Source organism: Aotus nancymaae, unplaced genomic scaffold (assembly GCF_030222135.1).
Source record: "Aotus nancymaae isolate 86718 unplaced genomic scaffold, 86718_ANA_hifiasm-v0.15.2.pri h1tg000029l, whole genome shotgun sequence".
Taxonomy (NCBI): Eukaryota; Metazoa; Chordata; class Mammalia; order Primates; family Aotidae; genus Aotus; species Aotus nancymaae.
The window spans coordinates 8,808,622-8,822,041 of NW_026988442.1; the positions used below are offsets into that span (position 1 = coordinate 8,808,622).

General features: G+C 39.4%; 1 protein-coding gene across 4 annotated transcripts in view; it reads right to left on the minus strand.

The window, feature by feature from the left end:
- Positions 1 to 13,420, minus strand: part of PTPRA (protein tyrosine phosphatase receptor type A) — a 176,380-nt gene that overhangs the window by 113,199 nt on the left and 49,761 nt on the right. For all 4 annotated transcript variants that reach the window (XM_012455335.3, XM_012455334.3, XM_064382278.1 and 1 more), the window contains exon 2: positions 12,503 to 12,599. In XM_012455335.3, coding sequence (XP_012310758.1) covers positions 12,503 to 12,529 — 27 coding nt within the window. In that variant the 5' untranslated portion in view covers positions 12,530 to 12,599. The remainder of the gene's footprint in view (positions 1 to 12,502; positions 12,600 to 13,420) is intronic.

Below are 13,420 nucleotides of genomic sequence, written 5' to 3' on the forward strand. Positions count from 1 at the left end.
GCCTCTGTGACTGGCCATGCCTGTCTTGTAGAACTCTCCTCTCCTTTCTCTCCACCCTGGATACACCACCCTTGTGTTTATCTCTGCCAGGCTCATTTTACTCTGGTTTTCCTTCACTGCAGTTATCACAATACTTTCATATCTATTTCCTGAATATTTGATTATATCTGCACTAAAAGACTGTTTCAAATATCAGGTCTGAAAATAAGAATATTTTATTCACATTTTATCCCAAAGCATCTTGTTCACACACAGTTGGTGTTCTACATTCACCTATCAGATGAATATCTGCATTACAGATATTAGATTTGTGACTTATTGGTTAAAACTATGGGAGTAGAGGAGTTAACCTAAAATAAGAAGAGAAGTGGGTCAAAGAAAGAACCCCAGAGAGAGCTGACATTCACAACTACCCAAGAAAGAAGGTGCGGGATAGGTATTCATTTTGACTGAATATGAAATTTTTCATAGGTAAGCTTTTATCCTTTCCTTATTGAGGATAGACTCGCTTCACAGCCTAACAATAAATAAGTAACAACTTCACCTGTTTTCACTAACATTAAGTTGCCATTGAGTTTTTCTCCATAGGAGTTTCATTCTTGTAGTCCAGGCTGGAGTGTAATGGCACCATCTTGGCTCAATGTAACCTCCAACTCCGAGGTTCAAGCAATTTGCCTTCTCAGCCTCCCAAGTATCTGGAACTATAGGTGACTGCCATTATGCCCAGCTAATTTTTTGTATTTTGAGTAGAGATGGAGTTTCACCCTGTTGGCCAGGCTGGTCCTGAACTCCTAACCTCAGATGATCTGCCCACCTTGGCCTACCAAAGTGCTAGGATTACAGGTATGAGCCATCGCACCCACCTAAAAACCATTTTAATATGTATATGTCTATATATACACAAATATTTCAGGCACATCTCAGCATATTTTTGATTTTTTTATTATTTTGGGTACATAATGGGTATATACATTTATAAGCTATATGTGATGTTTTGATACAAGCTTACAATGTATAATAACAACATCAGTGATAGGGTATTCATCACTTCGAGCATTTATCATTTGTTAGGGGCATTCCAATTCCACTCTTTTACTTCTTTTAAGATATACAATAAGTTATTGCTGACTATATAATTTGATAGCACAGTTAAACTCTGGTGACCATCATTTTACTTTCTATCTCCATGAGTTCAGTGTTTTAACTTTCAGCTCTCACATGTAAGAAATAAAGAATATAGTTTATTTGAAAATTGCTGAGAGCAGATTATGTGTTCTCACCACGAAAATATAGTATGTAAAGTAATGCATATGTTAATTAGTTTGATTTAGCCATTCCACAATATACATATATATAAAACATCACATTATATATTATATACATATATAACTTTTACTTGTCAATTAAAATAAATTTTAAAATAATTTTAAAAGAAAGTATATTTAACTCTGTAAATGCAATAGTAATAAAGCAATGAAATCCCTTTAAAAATGAACAAAACAGGAGAGGTAGGTGGGTGTTCAAAAAAATTTAAAGAATAAAAATAAAAATAAATTTAAAAAAAAAATGAACAAAAGATGGCCGGGTGCCATGGCTCATGCCTGTAATCCCAGCACTTTGGGAGGCCAAGGCGGGTGGATCACGAGGTCAGGAGTTTGAGACCAGCCTGACTAACATGGTGAAACCCTATTTCAACTAAAAATACAAAAATTAGCCAGGCATTGTGGTGTGTGCTTGTAATCCCAGCTACTTGGGAGGCTGAAGCAGGAGAATCGCTTGAACCCCGGGAAGCAGAGGTTACAGTGAGCCGAGATCGTGCCACTGCACCCTAGCCTGGGCAACAGAGCAAGAATCCATCTCAAACAAACAAACATAAACAAAAGACACAAAGAAACATTTCACTGAAGAGCTTATATATATGGCAAATAAGCACATGAAAAAGTGTTTTAACTCCAGCCTGGCCAACATGACCAAACCCTGTCTCTACCAAAAATACAAAAAAAAAAAAATTAATTGGATGTGGTGGCACATGCCTGCAGTGAGCTGAGACTGCACCACTGCACTCCAGCCTGGGCGACACAGTGAGACTGTCTCAAAGAAAAAAAAAAAAAGAAAAGAAAAAAAGATTTAACATCTTTAGACATCAGGAAATGTGAATTAAAGCCATGATGAGACTATTATACAAATATTAGAATGACTAAAATTGTAAAATGGTGACAATGCCAAATTGTTACGAGGATCCAGAGAAACTGCATCTCTCATACAATGTTAGTGGTAATGGCAAATACTACAGCCACTTTGGAAAACAGTTTTGGCATTTTCTTTTAAAAATTAAATTACATTTAATCAATGACAAAAACAAATGGCACTTCTGGGCATTTATCTTAGAGAAATAAAAATGTATGTCCATACAATAAATGTGTACATGTTCACAGTAGTCTTTTTGTAATAGCTCCAAACTAGAAACAACACAAATATCCTTCCCAATTGGATGGATAAACTGGTACATTTACACAATAAAATATTACTGAGTCATAAAAAAGAACAAACTACACAATTTACAAACAAAACACTTGCAAAATGTTACAGACAAAAGGTTAAATAACCTTATTAAATGAGGTATTTACAAATTAGTGAGTACAAACACAGCCATAGAAGGATGGATAAAAGCTATGAATAGGCAATTCATAAAAAGTAAAATAATGATAAACAAATGAAAATATTCATCTTTACTAACAGTCAAGAAAAGCAAATTAAAGCAACTTGGTACTTTTCTTACCTCTCAAATAGGCGTATGTTTATAAGTGATAAAATTTAAATGTTCATAAGCTATGGGGAAAGAAACCTCAAAGTGTACTGTTACAATTGTAATTTCTCTGACATTTATCTAATCTGCTCATTTGGGACTTAGTCTATGATGCCATGTGCTGTAAGCTAAATTTGCTTTTTACATACATGATCTATCTCCCCAATAAAACCAGAAACCTCAGGGTAGCAGTTTTCTTACTTTTTTGTTTTTCCAACATTAAAATAAAAACCAACATGTAGTAGACATCCAATATTGTTGTTAATGATGTTAGTGAAAATTATAAAACCTCTGAACCAGAGAAGAGTGAATAGAAGTATACCCCCAACCTACAACTCCCTAATCTACAGAAAGTGCCATCCTGATTCCTGGATTATTCTTACCATCTGGTTCCACCATTCCTATCTCAGGCTGCCAACTACTGCTTAGGAGTGTCACACTCCTCAGTGCTGTGCAGAAAACATCCTTCCTTTGTCAGTATCCTGTATCAGTTTCTAGCACGGTAGCCGAAGCTCCCTTTGGGCAGATGGCTTTAGTGACAAAAGGACATGACCGTTCTCTCCTCTATAAATTCTCTATTCTCCCTTTTTAGACTAGAGGAAGAGATTCCCTCATCATTTTTAAGGCTACTGCCCATGTTCTTGATGCCATTTGAGATCTTCCCCCTAAAATTATGCATTTCCTTCTGGTACTTTCAATTTTCCCTCTCTAGCCCTCATATCCCTTTGTTTACAAATAGACACCAATGTTCTAAACAGATTTCTTAAAATATAAACAAAAATCGCCTTCCTATTTAGCCCTACAAGCTTCTCTTTTCCCTTTCCTCATTACCACTAAACCTGTGTAAGATGTACTTGGCTTTCACTTCCTCACTTTCTACCTCTCCTTAATGACCTCATTATGTTCTTAATTCCTTCATTCTCCCTTAACAACCTCATTATGTTCTTAATTCCTTCATTCTCAAATCTACAAATAACCTCCTGATTAAATCTAATTTTTGCCCTCAGTTTTCATTCTCCTTGACTTGCATTTGACATGTTATAGTTAACTTATTTCTCAAAAGCTTCTCTGTTTCCTGGTTCTCTTGATACAATGACTACTCAATTTTAGCTCCAAAAAAGCTTTTCTTCTTCTACCATTCACACATCAAAATTTTATTTGGGTCCTATTAAGGATCTGCATTGAATTAAATGTTAGGGGATGCAAGGAGAAAAAGACAAAAGTTCTTATTCTCAAGTTGACATGTCGATTTTCCAGGTCAGTCAGTCAGTCAGTCAGATGACTACATGATGGCCTTTAAAAAGCAATGACCATTAGCTGCACATGGTGGTGCATGCCTGTAGTCCCAGCAACTCAGGAGGCCTGAGGCAGGAGGTTCATTTGAGCCCAGGAGTTTGAGGCTGCCGTGAGCTATGATTATGCCATGGTCTTAGTATACATGATCCTGCCTAGGTACCAGAGGGAGACCCTGTCTCTTAAAAATAAAAAATAAAAAACCAAGACTAGTCCCTGCCTTCACTGAGTTAATAGCAAAGGCAATAGGTAAGCCATGCTACCTTTGTTCCAGGTGCCATGACAAAGCAGTCAAATCCATTTGTTTCAGGGGCTAGGGAAGAAGTATCTACAGTACTGGCTTCCTGATCCTTTCTCCCACACAAAGGCTCATCCATACTCAGGATGGGTTTTGATTATCACCTCCATTATCTCACTTCTGAACATACACCACCATTCTCCAAGTGTTGGCTGAGATGTCTATCACTTTACACTGTAAACCAAATTAATCACCTCCCCTTTTAAACCCAATTTATTCTCTAGATATCCTTATTTCTCTTAAGGATTCCACCACTGTCTCAGACTCTACAGTGCCAATTTACATACTATTTTTTTCGAAATGTCTCTTTTCCCAGGTTCTCTCTGGTCTTTCTACTTGCATAACCACCGGCCCATTTCATGCCTCTATCACCTCACACCCACTGTTATATCCAAACTAGGCTAAATCATCTGAATCACAGGGTGAAGAGGGAGCTTTTAAAAATCAGTCCTGGGTCTCCAGTCTGAAGATTTGGGTTTGGGCTATCTTGAGTAGGAGCCCCAGAATCCTGGTTTTCCATAACACTGATCTGGTCCAGGCCTTCTACTGACTCCCAGTGAAGCTAACATCCCTCAAACACCGCCCCCAACAAGAGTCTTCCTAAAGTGTTACATTCATCCTGCTCAAAGTTTTCAATGGTTTCCCACTGAATAAACCATAGATTTGAAAATATCTGAGTTGATACATAAGAAATGCTTCACAGTTTGGCCCCTGTTATGGGTTGAATTATGTCTCCCCAAAAAAGATATGTTGAGGTCCTAATCCCCAGTACCACAGGATGTGACCTTATTTGGAAATAGGGTTGTTGAGGATATAATTAGTTAAATAAATATGAGGTCATTCCGGAGTATTTTGGACCCCTAATCCAATATGACTGGTGTCCTTATAAGATGACGATCATGTGAAAACAGACCCAGGGGAAATGCTATTTGAAGACACAGGATTTGAGTGATCACTTACAATCAAATAACACATGGGGCTCTTGGAAGCTAGAAGAGATCCATGGAACAGATTCTCCCACAGAAGGAACCAACACTGCCAACACCTTGACCATGGGCCTCCAGAACTGTGAGACAATACATTTCTGCTGCCTTTAGCCACCAGTTTATGGTACTTTGTTAGGGCAGCACTAGGAAATTAATATGGGTTCCCAAACTATACTTGCAACCTCATCTTTCACTGTTGAACTCACTCTCTGTTAAAGTCAAACTGGTATAAAATTCTTACACTGTTGAACTTTTCTTTCATAAGCACTCTACTTCTGAAATCCTTTCTTCACCTACCACAAAATCATACATACGTTAGTAGCCAGCTCGTATTGTACTTTGTCTCGATGCTTCCCATCCATCCTGCTCTTCTCAATAATGGCACTACATGCACAATACAACTACATGCACAATAATTACCAAATGCTACAATGTACCAAGCCTTCTTAAATGTCTGTATTCATTTGGTAGGGCTACCATAAAAGTGTCACAGACTGGCTGGGCGAGGTGGCTCACACCTGCAATCCCAGCACTTTGGGAGGCCAAGGTGAGTGGATCACCTGAGGTCAGGAGTTCAAGACCAGCCTGGGCAACATGGCAAAACCCTGTCTCTACTAAAAATCCAAAAATTAGTTGGGCGCAGTGGCATGTACCTGTAATCCTAGCTACTAGCAGGGCTGAGGCAGGAGGATCGCTTGAACCTGTGAGGCAGAGGATGCAGTGAGCCGTGATCATCCCACTGCACTCAAGCCTGGGCAACAGAACAAGACTCTGTCTCAAAAAAAAAAAAAAAAAATCACAGACTGGGTGGGTTCAACAACAGAAATTTATTTTCTCACAGTTCTACAGGCTAGAATTCCAAGATGAAAGTGTTGGCAAGTTTGGCTTCCTATGAGAGCTCTCTCCTTGGCTTGCAGATGGCCTCCATCTTACAGTGTCCTCACGTGGTTGTTCCTCTGTGTATTTGTTTCTGATGTCTGTATGTACAAATTTCCTTTTATTATAAAAACACCAGTCACATCAAATTAGGGCCCACCCTAGAGACATCATTTTAACTTAATCAACTGCTTTAAGTTGTTTTTTTCTTTTCCTTTCTTTGAGACAGTGTTTTGTTCTGTTACTCAGGCTGGAGTGCAGTGGTGCAAACATGGCTTACTGTAGCCTTGAGCTCCTGGGCTCAAGCAATCCTCCCACTTCAGGCTCTGGAATAGCTGGGACCACAAGCATGTACTACCATGCCTGCCTAATTTTTAAATTTTTTGTAAAGATGGGATCTCCCCATGTTTCCCAGGCTGGTCTCAAACTCCTGAGCTCAAGCAGTCTTCCTGTCTTGGCCTCCTAAAGTGCTAGGATTACAGATATGAGCTACCATGCCCGGTCTTTAAAGATCATCTCTAAAAACACTTTATGGTCATCTTCTTAAATATCCATACACAAAATCCTACCACACTCTCATTAATGACTATAGAGTGTTCACAAGAAAAGATGGGATACACATCAAGTAAATAGAAAAGAATGTGTGAACACACAGCAGAAGCTAAATAAAACTGAAGAAATAAGAATAATAAAAGATTATACAGGGCCAACGCTGTGGTCAACTATTAACATTCATACAGGAAAAGAAAGTGGGGAGAAGACTAGCTTATGAAAACAATAAAAAAAAAAACAGCAGGCTAGGTGTGGTGGTTCATACCTGTAATCCCAGCACTTTGGGAGGCTGAGGCACGTGGACTGCCTGAGCCCAGGAGTTCAAGACCAGCCTGGGCAACATGGAGAAACCCTGTCACTACTAAAAGTTATAAAAATTAGCCAGGCATGGTGGCATACTCTTGTAGTCCCCAGAGGCAGAAGGATCACTTAAGCTCAGGAGTTTGAGACCAGCCAGGGCAACATAGTGAGACCTCGTCACTGGTAAAAATTAAAAAAAAATTAGCTGGGTGTAGTAGCGCATGCCTGTAGTTCCAGCTACTTGGGAAGCTGAGGTGGGAGGACTGCTTGAGCCTGGGAGCTCAAGGCTGCAGTGAGCTCTGATGGAGCCACTACACTCCAGTTTGGGCCACAGGGTGAGACCCTGCCTCAAAAAAAAAAAAAAAGAAAAGAAAAAAAAATTAGGAGATAAAGTTATGACAATCTCAAAGAAAACAACCAAAAGCAAAGAGTTTTTTAAAGAGGACAGAATAGATAAGAACATTATATGAACAACTCAGGAAGCTCAATATCAGAAAGTTGCTGACAGAAATAATTAAAATATGGAGAGCTATGAGTCCACAGATCTAATAAGGGGCCCACCAAGCACACCACTATGGAATTCCAGACTACAGAGAACATAAAAGAAAAGCTTCCAGAAAAGAAGAAAAATTTCCTATATGAAACTAACTTTCTATTTCTCATGAACAACAAAAGAAGAAATGGAGAAATGACTTCAAAGTTTTGAGGAAAAATAATATGCAACCTAGAATTCTATACTCAACCAAACCATCACTCAAACATGAAGGTCTTAAAAACAGACACCAGAGTCAAAATTTATCGGCCATGTACATTTTCTCTCAGTAAGTGACTTGAGAATGAACTCTAGTAAGATTGATTGATTGACTTGAGACAGAGTCTTGCTCTGTCACCCAGGCTGAAGTGCAGTGGCATGATCTCGGCTCACTGCAACCTCCACCGCCCAGGTTCAAGCAATTCTCCTCCCTTAGCCTCCCAAGTAGCTGAGACAACAGGCACCCACCATCATACCTGGCTAATTTCTGTATTTTTAGTAGAGAGAGGGTTTTGCCATGTTGGCCAGGCTGGTCTTGAACTCCTGGCCTCAATCCACCTGCCTGATCCACCTGCCTCAGCCTCCCAAAGTACTGGGGTTACAGGCATGAGCCACTGCACCCGGCCTCTAGTAAGATTTAAAAAACAAATAAAAAGAAAGACTGATATCCAAGATCAGTGGACCCAACCTCCCTTGCCCTGCCTCAAAGAAAAACCAGTAAGGAAAATACCAAGAATATGATTGTGCAGATAGCCTAAAAAATAATTAGTTCAAACTGGTCTTGGACTGCAGTGTGTGACTAGACTAAATTTGGGACACAGTGTATGGTTTGAACCAGCCTTGACAGGCTAGAGTGTATGACTGAGATCTTGGGGAAAAGTGAAACTATAATAACAAGCAAATAAATAAGAAAATTAGAAACTCCAGGGGGAAAATTTTATAAGAAAGTTACAGTTCTAATATAAAATATAAAGACACGATTGGAAGCAACTGATAGTTTCAAAAAGAGATTCACTTTTTCTTCATTTTCTCGTTTGAATAGTCCAGGGTCCATGACATTGAACCTACAGAGAAAGAAATAAAAATCCAGAAAATGCTGCTTGGCCTGACAGTGAACAATATTTACTTAGCTATAATAATGTAAATACTGTTTACTAGCTTTCAATTTTTAAAGATAAATTATGGACAGACCATGAAAGGCTTGGTTGTGTTCAGAAGACAGAATGCACAGGTTAAAAGGAAAAACATACCTAACAGAAAGGTAGGGGTGCTAATATCCTCACCTGACAATGTGAGTCAAGAAATAGTGCTGGAGGAGAAAAAGAAAAAAAAAAAATGAACAGGTTAAAAAACAAAAAAAAAGAGAAGGAAATAAAGGAAAAGAAAGAAGGCTGGGTGTGGTAGTGTATGCCTGTAATCCCAGCACTTTGGGAGGCTGAGGTGGGTGGATCACTTAAGACCAGAAGTTCAAGACCAGCCTGGCCAACATAGCAAAACTCCCGTTTCTACTAAAAATACAAAAATTAGCCAGGCATGGTGGCAAACACCTGTAATCCCAGCTACTTGGGAGGCTCAGGCAGGAGACTCACTTAAGCCTGGGAGGTGGAGGCTGCAGTGAGCCGAGATTGCACCACTGCACTCTGGCCTGAGTGACAGAGCAAGACTCTGTCTCAAAAAAATAAAAATGAAAAATGAAAGGAAAATGAGAAAGAAGGAAAGAGTGCTGAAAATTAACCTAAAAAACAGGTTCAAGAGTGCTTCTGAAAGTCAGAAATGTAACCAACACTTTATGGGTTCAATTGGGTTTTTTGTTTTTGTTTTGTTTTGTTGAGACAGAGTCTTGCTCTGTTGCCCAGGCTGAATTGTGTCCCCCAAAAGATGTTAAAATCATAACTCCTACTCAGTTCTTGTGAATATGACTTTATTTAGAAAGAGGGTCTTTGCAGATGATCAAACTGAGATGAGCTCAATAGGGTGGTCCCTAATCCAATGACTGTCGTACTTATTTTGAAAAAGGAAATTTGAACACAAGAGATAGATAGGCATAAAGGGAAGACAATCTGAAGATACAGAGAAAATGCCATCTACAAGGTAAGGGATGCCTAAGGCTACCAGAAGCTAGAAGAAAATCATAGAATAGATTCTCCCTCACAGCCCTCAGGACTTCTAGCCTCCAAAAGTCTGAGACAATAAATTTCTGTTGTTTAAACCACCCAGTTTATGAAGTTTTGTTACAAAAGTCTGAGGAAACTAATAAACAGAAGAAGAACAGGAAATAATACAAATATTAAATGGGGGGATAGTGTGACATAAGTTCCTATTTTTCACATTGGAGAGGCAAAAAAATACGTTGTCCTTTTTATTAATAAAAAAATTAAGAAGAAAGAGCACACACATATAATTCAGAATTATGGAGGTCACCAAAAAGGAGAATGTAAAGAAAGTGAAGCCCTTGTGCATTGCTGTTAGGAATATAAAATCATGTAGTACTATGAAAAAAACAGCATGGTGATGCCTCAAAAAATTAAACATGGAATTACCATATGATCCAGTAATTTTACTTCTAAGAATATACTAAAAAGAAAACAGGGACTTGAAAAGATGTTTGTATACCCATGTCTTTTTTTTTTTTTTTTTTTTTTGAGACAGAGTTTCACTCTTGTTACCCAGGCTGGAGTGCAATGGCGCGATCTTGGCTCACTGCAACCTCCACCCGCCAGGTTCAAGAAATTCTCCTGCCTCTGCCTCCAGTGTAGCTGGAAATTACGGACACGCGCCACCACACCTGGCTAATTTTTGTATTTTTAGTACAGATGGGTTTTCACCATGTTGTCCAAGCTGGCCTTGAACTCCTGACCTCAGGTGATCCGCCTGCCTCAGTCTCCCAAAGTACTGGGATTACAGGCGTGAGGCACCATGCCTGGCTTACACCCATGTTCATAACACCATTAGTCACAACAGCCAAAAAATGGAAGCAGCCCGAGTGTCCATCAATGAATGAATGGATATGAATGAATGTAATATAAACATAAAACAGAATATGATTCAGCCATAAAATAGAAATTCTGAGACATGCTACAACATGGATAACTTGAAAACAAGGTCATCCTATGTGAAATAAACAAGATATCTTTGTGAAATAAACTTATATGAAATAAACCAGTCACCAAATGACAAATATTATATGATTCCACTTACATGAGGTAACTATTATAGTCAAATTCATAGTGACAGAAAGTAGAATAGTGGTTGTCAGCAGCTGGGGGAGAAGGAAATGGGGATAGTGTATAATGGATATGGAGTTTCAGTTGGAGAAGATGAAAAAGTTCTGGAGATGGATGGTGGTGATGGCTGCACAACAGGAAAGTACATAATGTCAATGAATTGCATACTTTAAAAGTAGTTAAAATGATAAATTTAATGTCATATATATTTTACCACAAGAAAAGTATGTATATAAACACATTAACATGTAAAACCTTTTCAGTGCTGCAGAGGTTCTCTCATATCTCTTTCCAGTCACAACCTCCCACCTCCCGCCAGAGGAAGCATGGGTCTGACCTCTATCATCATGGTTTAGTTTTACTTGGTAACTGTGCTACATCTACTTTTTCTTATCCATCTGGTTTATTTCACTCAACCTTTTATCTACAAGATTCATCCATGTTGTTGTGTGTACTGGTAGTTTGTTCCTTTTTATTACTGAATAAAATTCCATTTTATCAATAGTGTATATCAATTTTTTTTTGAGACATAGTCTTGCCCTGTTGCTCAGGCTGGATGGAGTGTAGCAGTGTGATCTCGGCTCACTGCAACCTCTGTCTCCTGGATTCAAGCCATTCTCCTGTCTCAGTCTTCTGAGTAGCTAGAATTGCAGGCATGCACCACCACCACACCCAGTTAATTTTTATAATTTTAGTAGAGATAGGGTTTTACCAAGTTGGTGAGGCTGACCTCAAGTGACATGCCTGTCTTAGCCTCCCAAAGTGTTGGGATTAGAAATGCGAGCCACCATGGCCGGCTGTATATCATAATTTATTTAACTATTCACCTGTTTTTGAATTCATTTTTTCTGGCTATAATACATAAAGCTGCAGTGAACATTTCTATGTGTACTTTTGTGTAGACGTGTATTTTTCATTTTTCAAAAGTGAATACCCAGAATTGAAATACCTGGGTTATCAGATACATGTATGTTTCTCAGATATTGCCAAAGAGTTTTCTAAAACTGTGGAGTTGGTTTACATTCCCACTTAAAACTTGGAGATCATCTGTGCTCTACCCACAGAAGTTTAATTCAACAAGGGCAGGCTGGCAGGGCAATGACATTGGTCTTTTTATTGAGAAGGAGTTTCATTCTTTGGTGCCCAGGCCAGAATGCAGTGGGGTGTGATTTTGGCTCACTGCAACCTCTGTCTCCCGGGTTCAAGGGATCCACCTGCCTCAGCCTCCTGAGTGGCTGGGATTACAGGCACATGCCACCACACCTGGCTAATTTTTGCATTTTTGGTAGAGATAGGGTTTCATTATGTTGGCCAGCCTGGTCCTGAACTCCTGACCTCAAGTGATCCACCCGCCTCAGCCTCCTAAAGTGCTGGTATTACAGGCACGAGCCACCACACCCAGCCTGACTTTGGTCTTCCTTTCTTTTTAAAAAGCTCATTAAGTGTTTCTGATTCACAATGAGGTTAAGAAGTTTCTTAAAGAATGATAATTACAATGCTTGTAATCGTAAAAAATAAGCTACTCTTACAGCTTAGAAACAAAATGAAGCAGGAAAGAATCTGATGTTAGCTTTATTTAAGGACACTACTTGACTGGCAAAAGCCTCCTCACAGTTCTGGTTTTATTTCTCTTACCTTAGTTATTTGAACTGCATCATCCATTACCACTCATTGGAATTCCATAAATACTGTGGGTTTTTTTTTGTTTGTTTGTTTGTTTTAGTTGTGTCACCTGCAACCAAAGGAAAAATACCTTTAGAAACATACAACATTCCTGGGTAGACTGTTTTAGCTTTGGAATTCAAGACCAGCCTAGGCAATATGCAAAATCTCATCTCCACAAAAAGTAGCCAGGCATGGGTGGCATGTGCATGTAGTCCCAGCTACTCAGGAGGCTGAGGTAGGAAAATTGCTCGAGCCCACAGGGTGGAGGTTGCAATGAGCTGAGATTGTGCCACTACACTCTAGCCTGGGAAAGAGTGAGACCCAGTCTCAAAAGAAAACAGCCAGGCACAGTGGCTCACACCTGTTATCCCAGCACTTCGGGAAGTCAACTGGATCACTTGAGGTCAGGAGTTTGAGACCAGCCTGGCCAACATGCCAAAACCCCATCTCTATTAAAAATACAAAAATTAGCTGGGCATGGTGGCGCACGCTTGTAATCCCAGCTACTTGGGAGGCTGAGGCAGGAGAATCGCTTGAACCCAGGAGGCAGAGGTTGCAGTGAGACCAGATAGTGCCACTGCACTCCAGGCTGGGTGACAGAGTGAGACTGTCTGAAAAAAAAAAGAAAGAAAAGAAAAAGAAATAAATGGATAAAAAATAAAAAGAGCGCTATTTTATTTATTTTATTTTTTGAGACAGGGTTTCACTCGTTGCCCAGGCTGGAGTGCAATTGCACGATCTCAGCTCACAGTAACCTCCACCTCCCGGGTTCAAGTGATTCTCCTGCCTCAGTCTCCCGAGTAGCTGGGATTACAAGCATGCGTCACCACACCCAGCTAATTTCGTATTTTTGGTGAAGACGAGGTTTCTCCATGTTGGTCAGGCTGA